A 19,285-nucleotide genomic window follows, 5' to 3' on the forward strand; every position below is an offset into this window, starting at 1 on the left:
TCCCCCAATGGGATCCATGAGGTGGACCCCAAATTGGTGGGATGACCCCAGAACCCCATATGGGGTCGGTGAGGTGGGACCCCAAATTGGATGGGAGCCCCCATAGACCCTCCGCCCCCAATGGGATCCATGAGGTGGACCCCAAATTGGAGGGGAGCCCCATAGACCCCCCTCCCCCAATGGGACCCTTGAGGTGGACCCCAAATTGGTGGGATGACCCCAGAACCCCATATGGGGCTGGTGAGGTGAGACCCCAAATTGAAGGGGAGATCCCATAGACCCCCCTCCCCCAATGAGATCCTTGAGGTGGACCCCAAGATGGCGGGATGACCCCAGAATCCCATATGGGATCCATGAGGTGGACCCCAAATTGGAGGGGAGATCCCATAGACCCTCCTCCCCCAATGGGATCCTTGAGGTGGACCCCAAGATGGTGGGATGACCCCAGAATCCCATATAGGGTCAATGAGGTGGACCCCAAATTGGAGTGGAGCCCCCATAGAGCCCCTCCCCCAATGGGATCCATGAGGTGGACCCCAAGATGGTGGGATGACCCCAGAATCCCATATGGGGTCAGTGAGGTGGGACCCCAAATTGGAGGGGAGATCCCATAGACCCCCCTCCCCCAATGGGATCCTTGAGGTGGACCCCAAGATGGCGGGATGACCCCAGAATCCCATATGGGGTCAGTGAGGTGGGACCCCAAATTGGAGGGGAGCCCCCATAGACCCCCCTCACCCAATGGGATGGTGGATGGACAGATGGATATGAAGGTGGATGGATGGATGATGGATGGATGGGTGAATGGATGGACGGATGGATATGAAGATGGATGGACAGATGGACATGAAGGTGGATGGACAGATGGACATGAAGATGGACAGATGGAGATGGCTGGACAGACACCCAGGCAGACTTAAAGCTGCATGGACAGACAGACGGACGGCCAGGTGGACAGCTTGGGGGGTGGATAGATGGATGGACAGACGGACAGTTGGATGGGCAGGCAGGTAGATGGACAGACAGAGGGACGGGCAGGCAGGTGGACGGAGAGATGGATGGCAGGGAGATGGACAGACAGACAGATAGGCAAGAAGACAGATGGACAGACGGACAGATGGATGGGCAGGAAGGTAGATGGACAGATGGACAGGCATGAAGGTAGATGGACAGATGGACAGATGGATGGACATGAAGGTAGATGGACAGATGGACAGATGGATGGACATGAAGATAGATGGACAGACGGACAGATGGATGGACATGAAGATAGATGGACAGATGGACAGATGGATGGGCAGGAAGGCAGATGGACAGATGGATGGGCACGAAGGGAGCTGGACAGATGGACAGACAGCCATCTGGGTGGACAGACAGACAGATATCTATGCAGCCTCCCAGCCTGACAGAGGGGTGGGCAACCAGCCGGACAGACAGACAGCCATGACCATGGACAGACAGACAGCCATGGCCATGGACAGACGGACAGCCACGGTAATGGACAGACAGACAGCCATGGCCATGGACAGACAGACAGCCATGGCAATGGACAGACAGACAGCCACGACCATGGACAGACAGACAGCCATGGCCATGGACAGACAGCCACGGCCATGGACAGACAGACAGCCATGACCATGGACAGACAGACAGCCATGGCCATGGACAGACAGACAGACGGATGGACAGACAGCACCCAAATCATTCCCTTTAACGACGGCCAAAACCCCAACCCAACCCAACCCATCCCCTGGGGGAGGAATCCACCCACCCACCCACCCACCCATGGGGACCGGTCTGTCTGTCCCTCTGTCCGTCTGTCCGTCAGGCCGGGGCAGTTCTTTTACCCCTATGAGCAGCAGAACGGGGCGGAGGAGAAAGAGGAGAGGAGCAAAACCACCGTCGTCGGCGTTTCCTATTCGAGGACATCAAAGCTGTCGTCATCACCTGCCAGGACCTCGTTGACACCCACGGCCGCGTTCACCTCGCGCCCTCCAGGACCCGACCAGCCCTTGAGTCATTACAAAGACCCGGCCCACATCCCAACCCCGCCATAAATACGGCCCTGGGATCGGTCCTCCACTTCCCAACGCTCCTCCTCCTCCTCACGGTGAGTCCATCTGTATCCATGGGGGGGGGGGGTCCCCTACAAAGGGGGGTGGGGGGCTGTGGGTGGGGGAGGTGAGAGAGGGGGGGTCTCCCCAGCTTTAGGTTTGGGGCTGGGGTGGATCTCTCTGTGGTTGGATTTCAGGAGGAGGAGAATGTTTAATGGGGTGGGTGAAATTGGGTCTGGGGTCTGTGGGGGATGGAGGTGGATCTGGGGGGGTCCCTGTGAGGATGGAGATGGATTTGGGGGGGTCTCTGAGGATGGAGATGGATTTGGGGGGGGTCTCTGTGAGGATGGAGATGGATTTGGGGGGGGTCTCTATGAGGATGGAGATGGATTTGGGGGGGTCTCTGAGAATGGAGGTGGATGTGGGGGGGTCTCTGTGATGATGGAGATGGATTGGGGGGGGGAATGGGGGTCTCTGTGAGGATGCAGGTGAATCTGGGGGGTGGTAAAATTGGGTCTGGGGTCCCTGTGAGGATGGATATAGATCTGGGGGGTGGTTAAATTGGGTCTGGGGTCTCTGTGAGGATGGAAATGCACTGGGGGGGTCCATATGAGGATGCAGGAGGATTTGAGGGGTGGTTAAATTGGGTCTGGGGTCTCTGTGAGGATGGACACACAGTGCTGGCTGTGTTGTCTCTACCCCACACGGGACGGCCCCTCTGTGCCCCCCATGGCTCTGGTGGTCTCGGGGCTGATCTGGTTTGGTTTCTCTGCCCCCCAACCCCCCAGGGATGGCTCAGCACATGGACGGGGCCTTCATCCCCACCTTCCTCCTCTTGCTGGGGCTGCTGCTCACCGCCCCATTGAAGGCACAGAAGGGGAATGGGGGCAACAACGGGGGCAACGACGGTGAGTCTGAGGGGTGGGCAGGGGGGTGGGGGTGGGATGTGAGGAGGTGGGGTGGAGGGTGGGGAGGGAATGGGGGGTGGGGGTGGGGATGGGATGGGATGGGATGGGATGGGATGGGATGGGATGAGACATGATGGGATGGGATAAAGATAGAATAAGATGGGATGAAAATGGGATGGGATGAGATGGAATGGGATGGGATATGTTGGGTTAGGATGGGATGAGATTGGTTGTGTTGAGATGGAATGGGATAAAGATAGAATAGGATGGGATGAAAATGGGATGGGATGAGATGGGATGGGATGGGATGAGATGGGATGGGATGGGATGGGATGGGATGGGATGAACATAGAATAGGATGGGATGAAAATGGGATGGGACGAAGATGGGATGGGATGGGATGGGATGGGATGGGATGGGATGGGATGGGATGGGATGGGATGGGATGGGATGGGATGGGATGGGATGGGATGGGATGGAATGGGATGCACCATGTTGGGTTGTGATGTGATGTGATGCAGTGTATTGGGATGGGATGGGAGGGGATGGGATGGGATGGGATGGGATGGGATGGGATGGGATGGGATGGGATGGGATGCAGTGTGTTGGGATGTGATGTGATGCAGTGTATTGGGATGAGCTGTGATGAACTGTAACACAGTCCAGAGATGCCGGAATGTTTTCTCCTGTCTCATGGGAACCTTCCCTGCTGGGAGGTGTGGGCAAGGCCCCATCATTTCGAAACCTGTTTTCATTCCTGGCTGAGATAAAACAACCCCTCAACGGGGACAGATGGCAAAGATGCTGAGGAAGGAATTCCCTTGGTGTGATTGGAGCTCTGGACCCATCCTCCTTCCCTTCCAACCTCGTTGATGTGGGCATTTCTGTTCGAGCTGCGAGGAAGGAGACATCAGAGCTCAGGAAAGGGAGAAAAAGGGACATCATCTCCATGAGAACTTCCATTTCCCTCCTTCTGACCCCAAAACAACGCCCTCCTGAAGGGGAGGAAAGAGGAGGGTTCACCAGAACCTCGGATCTGACCCAACCAGAACCCAACCCCGTGTTTCCTTTGGTGGAGGAGGATTGAAGTCCCACCCAGGATGGGTCGTTGGCCCCATGGATTTCCAAGAAGAGGAGTGGGTATTTTAGGGGGGGGGTAAGGAAGGTGTTAAGGTTGAGCGTGGTGTGTTTTGGGGTGGAGGAACCATCTCTTCCTCGCGTGGAACCAGTTCTACTTGGATGGAAAGACCATCTCCTTGCACAGAGTCAGCGCCTCTTTGGATGGAGACTCCTCTCATCTCCTTGGATGGAGCCACTTCTGCTTGGATGGAGACACCATTTCCTTGTTTGGAGACACCTCATCTCACCTGGAGACGTCATCATCTCCTTGGATGGGGACATCACGGATGGAGGCATCATCATCTCCTCACCTGGAAACATCATCCTCTCCTTGGATGGAGACATCATCATCTTCTTGGATGGAGACATCATGGATGGAGACACTTCTTCTTGGATGGAGACATCATCATCTTCTTGGATGGAGACACTTCTTGGATGGAGACACCTCTCCTCACCTGGAGACACCACCTCCCCACCCGGCTCTCTCTGCTTGTCCATATCTGCTGGAAATCTGCAGCGTAGACCCCACTATGGAGCCTCTCCATCCCCATCATCCCCATCATCTCCGTCATCTCCATCTCCATCTCTATCTCCATCTCTATCTCCATCTCCATCTCTATCTCCATCTCTGTCTCCGTCTCTATCTCCATCTCTATCTCCATCTCCTCCATCTCCATCTCCATGTCTATCAATCATCTCCATCTCCTCCATCTCAATCATCTCCATCATCTCCATCATCTCCATTTCCATCTCTATCAATCATCTTCATCATCTTCATCATCTCCATCTCCATCATCTCCACCTCCATCTCTATCAGTCATCTCCATCATCTTCATCATCTCCATCTCCATCATCTCCACCTCCATCTCTATCAGTCATCTCCATCATCTTCATCATCTCCATCTCCATCATCTCCATCTCCATCTCTATCTCTATCTCCATCTCCATCATCTCTGTCTCCATCTCCATCATCTCCATCTCCATCTCTATCTCCATCTCCATCTCTATCTCCATCTCCATCTCTATCTCCATCTCCATCTCCATCATCTCCATCTCCATCTTTTTGGCCCGAGCTCGACGTGCCCCCCATGCGAATCCCCACAGAAGGTGATGGAGATGCCTACAAGTCCTGGTAGAACCTCCTGGATGTGTTTCCCAAGGAGATCTGACCAAGGGATGCTTCCATGATGAACACACACCATGGGGAGGATGGTTCCCACCCTCCGACGTCGAGAGCCGGATGGTGACGTGGTGACATCAAGAACCAAACAGTGACAGATGCCGGGCGTCTCCCATCACGGCAAGGCCATAATCTCCTTCAGTACAAACCAGTCCCACCAGTACAGGCATTCCGATGTCCCAACGTGAGGTGGAAGGTGATTGCAATGCAACGTGGATCGGAGCCACCTCACCCCAGGCTGGATCAATACGTGGGGGTGGCAGGTGGTGACACGGGAAGGGGGGGGATCCTGGGTGAAAACCAGAGGGGAGAGACAAAATAATCAGGATTTGGGGTCTCCCATGGGGCCAAAGACCAGCGAGGGGGTCTTTGGGGGTAGGAGGGGAGTCCAGAGAAAAGGAGATAATGATGATTTTTGTCATGTTTTCACTGTATATTTCTTATATAGCCCGATGTGGGGTTAAATAACCAGCCCCAAAGACTTTGTCCAGCAGAAATAGGTGGATTTGGGGTTAAATAACCAGCCCCAAAGAACTCATCCAGCAGAAATAGGTGGATTTGGGGTTAAATAACCAGCCCCAAAGACTTTGTCTAATAGAAGTAGGTGGATTTGGGGTTAAATAACCAGCCCCAAAGACCTCATCCAGCAGAAATAGCCTGAAGTGGGGAGGGCCACCACATCTTATAGACACAGAGTGGGATCATCGCCGACCATTGAGGTTGACCAACCCCAACGGGACGACCATCCGCTGCCATGAGGGGCAAGCATGGGGAGATGCCTTCAGAGACCCCAAAACTGGGGACAGGCCGCACTGAGACCCCTTATCTTCATGTTGTCGTGTGATAAGGCCGCACCATGGGGACGTCTCTCCTTCCCATCAAGCCAAGTGAGGTGGAGCACCCCACGGATCCGCGTTCCCCAGCGATGCCTTCTTCTCATCCCTCCCCACCTCAAAGCTTCTCCTGATGCAACCAGGAGGTCCGGGCAGGCGGCGTGGGGCAGCGGTCCCTTAAAGCTGGTCCTACAAGCTTCCTTTACCCGAGCCAAGAGGAAGGAATCAGCTCTTTGTAGGATGCGTCACCTCCCGGTTGGAGGCCAATCTTGGGTTGGGAAGCCAAGCGGATGCCCCTCCCAGAAGCACAAATGGCGAAACAGGAGGAGATAAATGGGCCCTGGCGACTTCCTGATGCTTGGTGACAAGGACGTGACCAACCAGTCCTAGGTTAAAGGGGGGGGTGGGAGCTCTGTTCTATTCCCTATTGGGATATAGGAGGTGGGGGTGGGGGTAGGGGGCAACAGGTGGTACCTGAGGGTGGATATATTGGTGGTAGGGGGTGGGTATATTGGGGTGGTGGGCTTGGATATAGGCTGATGTCAACTTCTGTATCTTGATCTGGAAGAAAAGAACCCAACTCAAACTTGGGGGGCAAATAGGAGAATCTTTGGGGGTGGAAGTGGGTGGAAAGAGGGGCTCTAAATCAAAAACAGCCCCCCACACACAAAAAAAAGGGGTGTTTTCAGGTGATTTGGGTTGTTCTGATGGGGATCCTCACAGATCAAACGGATTTCAGCTGTTTGTTCCTGCTTCAAAACCTTTTTTGTCGTGAAAAAGACAAAAATTAGTCTGGTGGGACCCCAATGGATGGATAGATGGATCTCAGTGGACCTCAGTGGATCAATGGATGGATCGCGATGGATCTCAATGGATGGATAGATGGATCTCAATGGACCCCAATAGATGAGTGGATGGATCTCAATGGACCCCAATAGATGAGTGGATGGATCTCAATGGACCTCAATGGATCAATAAATGGATCTCAGTGGACCTCGATGGATCAATGGATGGATCTCAGTGGACCCCAATGGATCAATGGATGGATCTCAGTGGACCTCAGTGGATCAATGGATGGATCTCAATGGATCTCATTGGATCAATGGATGGATCTCGATGGATCTCAATGGATCGATAGATGGATCTCAATGGACCTCGATGGATCAATGGATGGATCTTGATGGATCTCAATGGATCGACAGATGGATCTCAATGGATTTCAATGGATCAGTAGATGGATCTATGGATCTCAATGGACCTCACTGGATCAATAAATGGATCTCAATGGACCTCGATGGATCAATGGATGGATCTCAATGGATCAATGGATGGATCTCAGTGGATCCCAATGGATCAATAAATGGATCTCAACGGACCTCAGTAGCTCAATAGATGGATCTCAATGGACCTTGATGGATCTATAGATGGATCTCATTGGATCTCAATGGATCAATAGATGGACTTGATTGGATTGATAGATGACCCTATTGGTTGAAAACAACCCAAAAAAAGGTCTTCCATCCAAATTTGATGGTTCCTACGGGGTCGTTCCAATCACCCTCTGCGATTTCAACCACGTTCCTCCTCCAAATCCCTTCTTCTCAACCAAAAACCTTCTGGTGGGGGACCCAACAGGGCCGATAATTGACCCCATAAATATCTAAAAGGGGGGGGGGGGGGGGGAAATGAACCTAATCAATGGGTTTTTAGGGTGATTTTCTTCTTCTCGTCGCAGCGGAGGAGACGGACGAGTCCCGTATCATCGGGGGGAGGCCGTGCACCATCTCACAGAGACCCTTCCAGGTTGCCCTGATCAAGAAGGGGCAGATCCTGTGTGGGGGGAGCTTGGTGGACGCCCAATGGGTCCTGACAGCCGCACACTGCAAGCAGCCCAGCAGGTGAGGGGGGGTCCTGTGCTCTGTGCTGCAGTTATAGTGGACTGAAAACGGAGTATTTCCCCTTCCAGGACCTGAGAGTGAGCTGAGTGCATCCCAAGGGTTGGGGTCTCCAATGGGTTGGGGTGTTCTGGGGGCTGGGGTCCCCAATAGGTTGGGTTCTCCCATGGGTTGGGGTCTCCCATGGGTTGGGTTCTCCCATGGGTTGGGGTCTCCTATGGGGATCTCTCATGGGTTGAGGTCTCCTATGGGTTGGGGTCTCCCAGGGGTTGGGGTATCCTATGGGGATCTCTCATGGGTTGAGGTCTCCTATGGGTTGGGGTCTCCCAAGGGTTGGGGTCTCCCAGGGGTGGGGTTGGGGTCTCCAATAGGTTGGGGTCTCCCATGGGTTGAGGTCTCCCATGGGTTGGGGTCTCCCAGGGGTTGGGGTCTCCCAGGGGTTGGGGTCTTCTGAGGGTCAGGGTCTTCAACAGTTGGGGTTCTTCCATGGGTTGGGGTCTCCCAGGGGTGAGGTTGGGGTCTCCCAAGGGTTGGGGTCTCCCAAGGGTTGGGGTCTCCTATGAGGATCTCTCATGGGTTGAGGTCTCCTATGGGTTGGGGTCTCCCAAGGGTTGGGGTCTCCAATAGGTTGGGCCAGGGTTTCCCAAGATTTGGGGTCTCCTATGGGGACCCGCCACCCCCATTTCTCCCCCTTTTCCCCCCCCATAGAGACCTCCGTGTGCTGAATGGGACGGCCCCATATTACCCCATATTTCCCCCACTTTTCCCCATATTTCCCCCCCTTTTCCACCATATTACCCCATATTTCCCCATATTTCCCCCTTTTTCCCCATATTCTTCCATATTTCCCCTCCCACCCCCATAGCATCCCCCCATCCCTCCCATCAGACCCCCACCCCCATTTCTCCCCCTTTTCCCCCCCATAGAGACCTCTGTGTGCTGATTGGGACGGCCCCATATTACCCATATTTCCCCCCCTTTTCCCCATATTACCCCATATTACCCCATATTTCCCCCTTTTCCCCATATTACCCCATATTTCCCCCCCTTTCCCCCATATTACCCCATATTTCCCCCCCTTTCCCCCATATTACCCCATATTTCCCCCCTTTTCCACCATATTTCCCCATATTTCCCCCCCTTTCCCCCATATTACCCCATATTACCCCATATTACCCTATATTTCCCCATATATTTCCCCTTTTCCACCATATTACCCCATATTTCCCCCCCTTTCCCCCATATTTCCCCATATTACCCCATATTTCCCCATATATTTCCCCTTTTCCACCATATTTCCCCATATTTCCCCCCCTTTCCACCATATTCTCCCATATTCTCCCATATTACCCCATATTACCCCATATTTCTCCCCCTTTCCCCCCCCATAGAGACCTCCGTGTGCTGATTGGGACGGCCCCATATTACCCCATATTCCCCCCACTTTTCCCCATATTTCCCCCCCTTTTCCACCATATTACCCCATATTACCCCATATTTCTCCCCCTTTTCCCCATATTTCCCCCCCTTTCCACCATATTCTCCCATATTACCCCATATTACCCCATATTTCCCCCCCTTTCCACTATATTACCCCATATTTCCCCCTCTTTTCCCCCATATTACCCCATATTACCCCACATTTCCCCATATTTCTCCCCCTTTCCCCCCCATAGAGACCTCCGTGTGCTGATTGGGACGGCCCCATATTACCCATATTTCCCCCCCTTTTTCACCATATTTCCCCATATTTCCCCCCTTTTCCCATATTACCCCATATTGCCCCCCTCGTCCCCCATATTTCCCCCTTTTCCACCATATTTCCCCATATTTCTCCCCTTTTCCCCATATTTCCCCATATTTCCCCCCTTTTCCCCATATTTCCCCATATTTCCCCCCCTTTCCCCCATATTACACCATATTACCCCATATTACCCCATATTTCCCCATATTTCCCCCCCTTTCCACCATATTTCCCCATATTTCCCCCCCTTTTCCCCATATTACCCCATATTGCCCCCCTCCTCCCCCATATTTCCCCCCTTTTCCCCATATTACCCCATATTTCCCCCCCTTTCCCCCATATTTCCCCATATTTCCTCCCCTTTCCACCATATTACCCCATATTTCCCCCCTTTTCCACCATATTTCCCCATATTTCCCCCCTTTTCCACCATATTTCCCCATATTTCCCCCCCTTTTCCCCCATATTCTCCCATATTACCCCATATTTCCCCCCTTTCCACCATATTCTCCCATATTACCCCATATTTCCCCCCCTTTTCCACCATATTTCCCCATATTGCCCCCCTCCTCCCCCATATTTCCCCCCTTTTCCCCATATTTCCCCATATTTCCCCCCTTTTCCACCATATTTCCCCATATTTCCCCCCCTTTTCCCCCATATTACCCCATATTTCCCCCCCTTTTCCACCATATTTCCCCATATTACACCCCCTTTCCCCCATATTACCCCATATTTCTCCCCCTTTCTCCCCCCATAGAGACCTCCGTGTGCTGATTGGGACGGCCCCATATTTCCCCATATTTCCCCCCTTTTCCACCATATTTCCCCATATTTCCCCCCTCGTCCCCCATATTTCCCCCCCTTTTCCACCATATTCTCCCATATTACCCCATATTACCCCATATTACCCCATATTTCTCCCCCTTTCCCCCCCCCCCCCCCCATAGCGACCTCCGTGTGCTGATTGGGACGGCCCCATATTACCCATATTTCCCCCCCTTTTCCCCCATATTACCCCATATTTCCCCCCCTTTCCACCATATTACCCCCCCTTTCCCCCATATTACCCCATATTACCCCATATTTCCCCATATATTTCCCCATATATTTCCCCTTTTCCACCATATTACCCCATATTTCCCCCCTTTTCCCCCATATTCTCCCATATTACCCCATATTTCCCCCCTTTCCACCATATTCTCCCATATTACCCCATATTTCCCCATATTTCCCCCCCTTTTCCACCATGTTACCCCATATTTCCCCCCCTTTCCACCATATTACCCCCCCTTTTCCCCATATTACCCCATATTTCCCCCCCTTTTCCCCATATTACCCCATATTGCCCCCCTCCTCCCCCATATTTCCCCCCTTTTCCACCATATTACCCCATATTACCCCATATTTCTCCCCCTTTCCCCCCCCATAGAGACCTCCGTGTGCTGATTGGGATGGCCCCATATTACCCCATATTTTCCCCCCTTTTCCCCCATATTACCCCATATTTCCCCCCCTTTCCACCATATTTCCCCATATTTCCCCCCCTTTTCCCCATATTACCCCATATTGCCCCCCTCCTCCCCCATATTTCCCCCCTTTTCCCCATATTACCCCATATTTCCCCCCTTTTCCCCATATTTCCCCCCCTTTTCTACCATATTCTCCCATATTACCCCATATTCTCCCATATTACCCCATATTCTCCCATATTACCCCATATTACCCCATATTTCCCCATATTTCTCCCCCTTTCCCGCCCCATAGAGACCTCCGTGTGCTGATCGGGACGGCCCCATATTACCCCATATTTCCCCCTCTTTTCCCCATATTTCCCCATATATTTCCCCTTTTCCACCATATTACCCCATATTTCCCCCCCTTTTCCCCATATTACCCCATATTGCCCCCCTCCTCCCCCATATTTCCCCCCTTTTCCACCATATTTCCCCATATTTCCCCCCTTTTCCCCATATTTCCCCCCCTTTTCTACCATATTCTCCCATATTACCCCATATTCTCCCATATTAACCCATATTACCCCATATTCTCCCATATTACCCCATATTACCCCATATTACCCCATATTACCCCATATTTCTCCCATATTACCCCATATTTCCCCATATTTCCCCCCGTTTTCCCCCATACTACCCCATATTTTCCCCCCTTTCCCCCCCCATAGAGACCTCCGTGTGCTGATCGGGACGGACACGCTCCGTGAGGGCAGCGGGGAGGTGAGAACCATCACACGCTCCATCGTCCACCCGTCCTACGACCCCCGTAAGAACGACAACGATTTCATGTTACTGAGGCTCAACAAACCCGTCCGCTTCAGCAACAACATCAAGAAGATCCGCCTGGCAACCAAGTGCCCCAAGGATGGGATGAGATGTAGCGTGTCCGGATGGGGGACCACCAGATCACCAGGAGGTACAGACCCCATAGGACAGGGGTACAGACCCCATTATAAAGGGGTACAGACCCTATTATAAAGGGGACTAGGTACAGACCCCATAATAAAGGGGTACAGACCCCATAGTACAGGGGTACAGACCTCATTATAAGGGGATATAAAGGCGTAAGGGGTACAGATCCCGTTATAAAGGAGTACAGACCCCATAGTACAGGGGTACAGACCCCATAATAAAGGGGTACAGACCCCATTATAAAGGGGAAGGGGTTCAGACCCCATTATAATGGGGAGGGGTACAGACCCCATAGTACAGGGGTACAGACCCCATAATAAAGGGGTACAGACCCCATAGAACAGGGGTACAGACCCTATTATAAAAGTGATGGGGTTCAGAACCCATAGTAAAGTGGTACAGACCCTTTATAAAAGGGATGGGGTACAGACCCCATAGTAAAGGGGTACAGACCCCATTATAAAGGGTTATAGACCCTATTATAAAGGGGATGGGGTACAGACACCATTATAAAGGAGATGGGGTACAGACCCCATAGAACAGGGGTACAGACCCCATAGTACAAGGAAGGGGTACAGACCCCATAGTACAGGGGTACAGACCCTATTATAAAAGTGATGGGGTTCAGAACCCATAGTAAAGTGGTACAGACCCTATTATAAAAGGGATGGGGTACAGACCCCATAGTAAAGGGGTACAGACCCCATAGTAAAGGGGTACAGACCCCATTATAATGGGGAAGGGGTACAGACCCCATTATAAGGGGATATAAAGGGGTAAGGGGTACAGATCCCGTTATAAAGGGGTACAGACCCCATAGTAAAGGGGAAGGGGTACAGACCCCATTATAAAGGGGTACAGACCCCATAGTAAAGGGGTACAGAACCCATAGTACAAGGAAGGGGTACAGACCCCATAGTAAAGGGGTACAGACCCTATTATAATGGGTAGGGGTACAGACCCCATAGTAAAGGGGTACAGACCCCATAGTACAGGGGTACAGACCCCATTATAAGGGGATATAAAGGGGTAAGGGGTACAGATCCCGTTATAAAGGGGTACAGACCCCATAGTACAGGGGTACAGACCCTATTATAAAGGGGATGGGGTACAGACCCCATAATAAAGGGGTACAGACCCCATAGTACAGGGGTACAGACCCCATAGTACAGGGGTACGGACCCTATTATAAAGGGGATGGGGTACAGACCCCATAGAACAGGGGTACAGACCCCATAATAAAGGGGTACAGACCCTATTATAAAGGGGATGGGATACAGACCCCATTATAAAGGGGTACAGAGCCCATTATAAAGGAGTACAGACCCCATAGTAAAGGGGAAGGGGTACAGACCCCATAGTACAGGGGTACAGACCCCATTATAAAGGGGACTAGGTACAGACCCCATAGTACAGGGGTACAGACCCCATAATAAAGGGGTTCAGACCCCATTATAATGGGGAAGGGGTACAGACCCCATTATAAGGGGATATAAAGGGGTAGGGGGTACAGATCCCGTTATAAAGGGGTACAGACCCCATAATAAAGGGGTACAGACCCCATAGTAAAGGTGAAGGGGTACAGACCCCATTATAAAGGGGTACAGACCCTATTATAAAGGGGATGGGGTACAGAGCCCATTATAAAGGGGAAGGGGTACAGACCCCATTATAAGGGGATATAAAGGGGTAAGGGGTACAGATCCCGTTATAAAGGGGATGGGGTACAGACCCCATAGTAAAGGGGTACAAACCTCATAATAAAAGGAAGGGGTACAGATCCCGTTATAAAGGAGTACAGACCCCATAGTAAAGAGGAAATGGTACAGACCCCATTATAAAGGCGACTAGGTACAGACCCCATAATAAAGGGGTACAGACCCCATTATAAAGGGGACTAGATACAGACCCCATAATAAAGGGGTACAGACCCCATTATAAAGGGGACTAGGTACAGACCCCATAATAAAGGGGTACAGACCCCATAGTAAAGGGGTTCAGACCCCATTATAATGGGGAAGGGGTTCAGACCCCATTATAATGGGGAAGGGGTACAGACCCCATTATAAGGGGATATAAAGGGGTAAGGGGTACAGATCCCATTATAAAGGGGTACAGACCCCATAATAAAGGGGTACAGACCCCATTATAAAGGGGATGGGGTACAGACCCCATTATAAAGGGGATGGGGTACAGACCCCATTATAAAGGGGTACAAACCCCATAATAAAGGGAAGGGGTACAGACCCCGTTATAAAGGGGTACAGACCCCATAGTAAAGGCATACAGACCCCATAATAAAGTGGTACAAACCCCATAATAAAGGGGTCTATCTTCATCCCAAACCATGACCCCAAAAGCTGCCCATGGGTCCAGCCAAGATTTGGGTTCCCCTCCCCCATTATCTCCACCCCAAACCCACCAACCCAACCCATGGCCCCGATGGGAACCTCTAATGGAAGCCCCTCCCTTGTTGTTGGTGGGCTCTGTTGGGGGTTGGACCCCAAATCTCCACATTAGGGGCTGCCCCATATCACCCCCCATCTCCCCCCTATAGCTCAGCTCCCCAAGGACCTACAGTGTGCGGGCGTCCAGGCCTTTGGAAGGGAGAAATGCATGAGGGCGTATGGGAGATCCATCACCCCAAACATGTTCTGTGCCGGGGTCCCACAGGGCGGCGTCGATTCGTGTCAGGTGAGAAAAGACCCTTATGGGGTGGGGGGGGGGGGGTTGGGGGTCCCGGGGTGGATGTGGAGGTGGGGGTCTATTGGGTGAGTCTGGGGTTCCGGCCCCGTTATCTCCATCCCAACCCATAAATCCCAATGATGAGCATTGGATGGATCCACCAAGGTTTGGGTTCCTCCATCCCACCCCATAACCCCAATGACAGCCATAACCTTTGGGGTTCCTCCATCCCACCCCATAACCCCAATGACAACCATAACCTTTGGGGTTCCTCCATCCCACCCCATAACCCCAATGACGACCACAACCTTTGGGGTTCCTCCATCCCACCCCATAACCCCAATGACAACCGTAACCTTTGGGGTTCCTCCATCCCACCCCATAACCCCAATGACGACCATAACCTTTGGGGTTCCTCCATCCCACCCCATAACCCCAGTGATGACCATAACCTTTGGGGTTCCTCCATCCCACCCCATAACCTTTGGGGTTCCTCCATCCCACCCCATAACCCCAATGACAACCATAACCTTTGGGGTTCCTCCATCCCACCCCATAACCCCAAATGACGACCATAACCTTTGGGGTTCCTCCATCCCACCCCATAACCCCAATGACGACCATAACCTTTGGGGTTCCTCCATCCCACCCCATAACCCCAATGACGACCATAACCTTTGGGGTTCCTCCATCCCACCCCATAACCCCAATGACGACCATAACCTTTGGGGTTCCTCCATCCCACCCCATAACCCCAATGACAACCATAACCTTTGGGGTTCCTCCATCCCACCCCATAACCCCAAATGACGGCCATAACCTTTGGGGTTCCTCCATCCCACCCCATAACCCCAATGACGACCATAACCTTTGGGGTTCCTCCATCCCACCCCATAACCCCAATGACGACCATAACCTTTGGGGTTCCTCCATCCCACCCCATAACCCCAATGACAACCATAACCTTTGGGGTTCCTCCATCCCACCCCATAACCCCAATGACAACTATAACCTTTGGGGTTCCTCCATCCCACCCCATAACCCCAATGACAACCATAACCTTTGGGGTTCCTCCACCCCGTAACCCCAATGACAACCATAACCTTTGGGGTTCCTCCATCCCACCCCATAACTCCAATGACGACCATAACCTTTGGGGTTCCTCCATCCCACCCCATAACCCCAATGACAACCATAACCTTTGGGGTTCCTCCATCCCACCCCATAACCCTAAAAGACGGCCATGATACATGGCCACCAACATTTGCCTTCCTCCCCCATTACCCGCACCCCACACCCCCTGCCCCATATCCTTCCCCCTCTAACCCCAAACCCCCTCCCCTTTTTCTCTCCCTATAGGGTGACTCCGGGGGTCCTCTCGTTTGCGATGGGGTCCTCCAGGGGGTGGTCTCATGGGGTATGGCCGTCTGTGGGCGCAAAGGCCAACCCGGCGTCTACTCCAACGTATGTCGAGCTCAGCCCTGGATCCGAAGATACATCAGGGGGTAGAAGAGACCCCCAAAGACCCCCACCCCAATTTAAACCCCCTCCCCAACCTGACCCCATATCTCGGACCATCCCCCTTTAAAACTAAAGGGGGATTTGGGGCCCTTTAAGCCCCAAAAACGGAGGAAAATAAAAGGAAAGAAACGCGACGTGTTTGGTTTGATATAAAGGAATGGGGTGAAAATGGGCATCACAAGGGGGGGGTAATTAGTGCTGAGGTGTTAATTAGTGCTGAAGTGTTAATTAGAGGGATGTTAATTAAGAGATGGGGGGGGTTGTAATGAGGGATTTCCATTGGGGATGTGAATGGGAAACTCTGTTGTGAGATGAGACGCGGATCCCGTCTTCCACTACTGTACAGGGAGATTAATTAATTAATGAGGCTAATTAATGAGGTTAATTAATGAGGCTAATTAATGAGGTTAATATCTCGGACCCCCAACCCCCCTTTAAAACTAAAGGGGGATTTGGGGCCCTTTAAGCCCCAAAAATGGAGGAAAATAAAAGGAAAGAAACGCGACATGTTTGGTTTGATATAAAGGAATGGGGTGAAAATGGGCATCACAAGGGGGGGGTAATTAGTGCTGAGGTGTTAATTAGTGCTTAGGTGTTAATTAGAGGGATGTTAATTAAGAGATGGGGGGGGTTGTAATGAGGGATTTCCATTGGGGATGTGAATGGGAAACTCTGTTGTGAGATGAGACGCGGATCCCGTCTTTCACTCCTGTATAGGGAGATTAATTAATTAATGAGGCTAATTAATGAGGCTAATTAATGAGGTTAATATCTCGGACCCCCAAGCCCCCTTTAAAACTAAAGGGGGATTTTGGGGCCCTTTAAGCCTCAAAAATGGAGGAAAATAAAAGGAAAGAAACGCGACATGTTTGGTTTGATATAAAGGAATGGGGTGAAAATGGGGTGATGGCATCCCTATGGGGGGGGTAATTAGTGCTGAGGTGTTAATTAGTGCTGAGGTGTTAATTAGACGGATGTTAATTAAGAGATGGGGGGGGTTGTAATGAGGGATTTCCATTGGGGATGTGAATGGGAAACTCTGTTGTGAGATGAGACGCGGATCCCGTCTTTCACTCCTGTATAGGGAGATTAATTAATTAATGAGGCTAATTAATGAGGCTAATTAATGAGGTTAATATCTCGGACCCCCCCCCCCCATCCCCCTTTAAAACTAAAGGGGGATTTTGGGGCCCTTTAAGCCCCAAAAACGGAGGAAAATAAAACGAAAGAAACGCGACGTGTTTGGTTTGATATAAAGGAATGGGGTGAAAATGGGGTGATGGCATCCCAAGGGGGGGGTGTAATTAGTGCTGAGGTGTTAATTAGTGCTGAGGTGTTAATTAGAGGGATGTTAATTAAGAGATGGAGGGGATTGTAATGAGGGATTTCCATTGGGGATGTGAATGGGAAACGCTGTTGTGAGATGAGACGCGGATCCCGTCTTTCACTCCTGTATAGAGAGATTAATTAATTAATGAGGCTAATTAATGAGGCTAATTAATGAGGCTAATTAATGAGGTTAATATCTCGGACCCCCCCCCCCATCCCCCTTTAAAACTAAAGGGGGATTTTGGGGCCCTTTAAGCCCCAAAAATGGAGGAAAATAAAAGGAAAGAAACGCGACCGGTTTGGTTTGATATAAAGGAATGGGGTGAAAATGGGGTGATGGCATCGCAAGGGGGGGGGTAATTAGTGCTGAGGTGTTAATTAGTGCTGAGGTGTTAATTAGAGGGATGTTAATTAAGAGATGGGGGGGATTGTAATGAGGGATTTCCATTGGGGATGTGAATGGGAAACTGTTGTGAGATGGGAGGTGGATCCAGTCTCCCGGCATCGATGCTGGGGGGATTAATTAATTAATTAATTAATTAAGGCTAATTAATGAGACTAATTAATAATTAGCGACCTCTTAATTGTCATCCTTAAAAGTCATTTGTTTAGAGAGCGACTTCTTAATTAGTAAATTATAAATGTAAATGAGAAACTCTGTTGTGAGATGAGACGCGAATCCCGTCTCCCTCACCTGTACTGGGGGATTAATTAATTAATGAGGCTAATTAATGAGGTTAATTAATGAGGTTAATTAATAATTAGCGACCTCTTAATTGTCATCCTGAGAAGTCCTTTGTTTAGAGAACAATTAATTAATTAGTAAGTGATAAATGTAAATTAGAAGCTCTGTTGTGAGATGGGACGCGGATCCCATCTTATACACCTGTACTGGGAGATTAATTAATTAATGAGGCTAATTAATGAGGCTAATTAATAATTAACAACCTCTTAATTGTCATCCTGCAAAGTCCTTTGTTTAGAGAACAATTAATTAATTAGTAAGTGATAAATGTAAATTAGAAGTTCTGCTGTGAGATGGGACACGGATCCCGTCTTATACACCTGTACTGGGGGATTAATTAATTAATGAGGTTAATTAATGAGGTTAATTAATAATTAACAACCTCTTAATTGTCATCCTGCAAAGTCCTTCATTTAGAGAACAGCTTAATTAGTAAATGATAAATGTAAATGAGAAACTCTTCGTTGTGAGATGGGAAGCGGATCACGTCTTTCACTCCTGTACAGGGAGATTAGTTAATTAATGAGGCTAATTAATGAGGCTAATTAATGAGGGTAATTAATGAGGCTAATTAATAATTAGCGACCTCTTAATTGTCATCCTGCAAAGTCCTTCGTTTAGAGAACGACTTAATTAGTAAATGATAAATGTAAATGAGAAACTCTTCGTTGTGAGATGGGAAGCGGATCCCGTCTCCCTCACCTGTACTGGGGAGTTAATTAATTGATGAGGCTAATTAATGAGGTTAATTAATGAGCCTAATTAATAATTAGTGACCCCTTAATTGTCATCCTAAGTCCTTTGTTTAGAGAACAACTAATTAATTAGTAAGTGATAAATGTA

At 50.5% G+C, this 19,285-nt stretch overlaps 1 protein-coding gene across 1 annotated transcript; it reads left to right on the forward strand.

The window, feature by feature from the left end:
* The first annotated feature begins 1,130 nt into the window (after positions 1-1,130).
* LOC146751583 (kallikrein-14-like) lies at positions 1,131-17,605 on the forward strand. The gene is made up of 6 exons (XM_085534029.1): positions 1,131-2,110; positions 2,843-2,962; positions 7,830-7,992; positions 11,919-12,166; positions 14,720-14,856; positions 16,207-17,605. The coding sequence occupies exons 2-6, from the start codon at positions 2,845-2,847 to the stop codon at positions 16,354-16,356; spliced, it is 816 nt and encodes a 271-aa protein (XP_085390155.1). The 5' UTR covers positions 1,131-2,110; positions 2,843-2,844; the 3' UTR covers positions 16,357-17,605.
* Positions 17,606-19,285: the final 1,680 nt, after the last annotated feature.

The sequence above is a fragment of the Coturnix japonica genome, unplaced genomic scaffold, assembly GCF_054131305.1.
Source record: "Coturnix japonica strain WE unplaced genomic scaffold, WE-NBRP24 Scf073, whole genome shotgun sequence".
Classification (NCBI taxonomy): domain Eukaryota; kingdom Metazoa; phylum Chordata; class Aves; order Galliformes; family Phasianidae; genus Coturnix; species Coturnix japonica.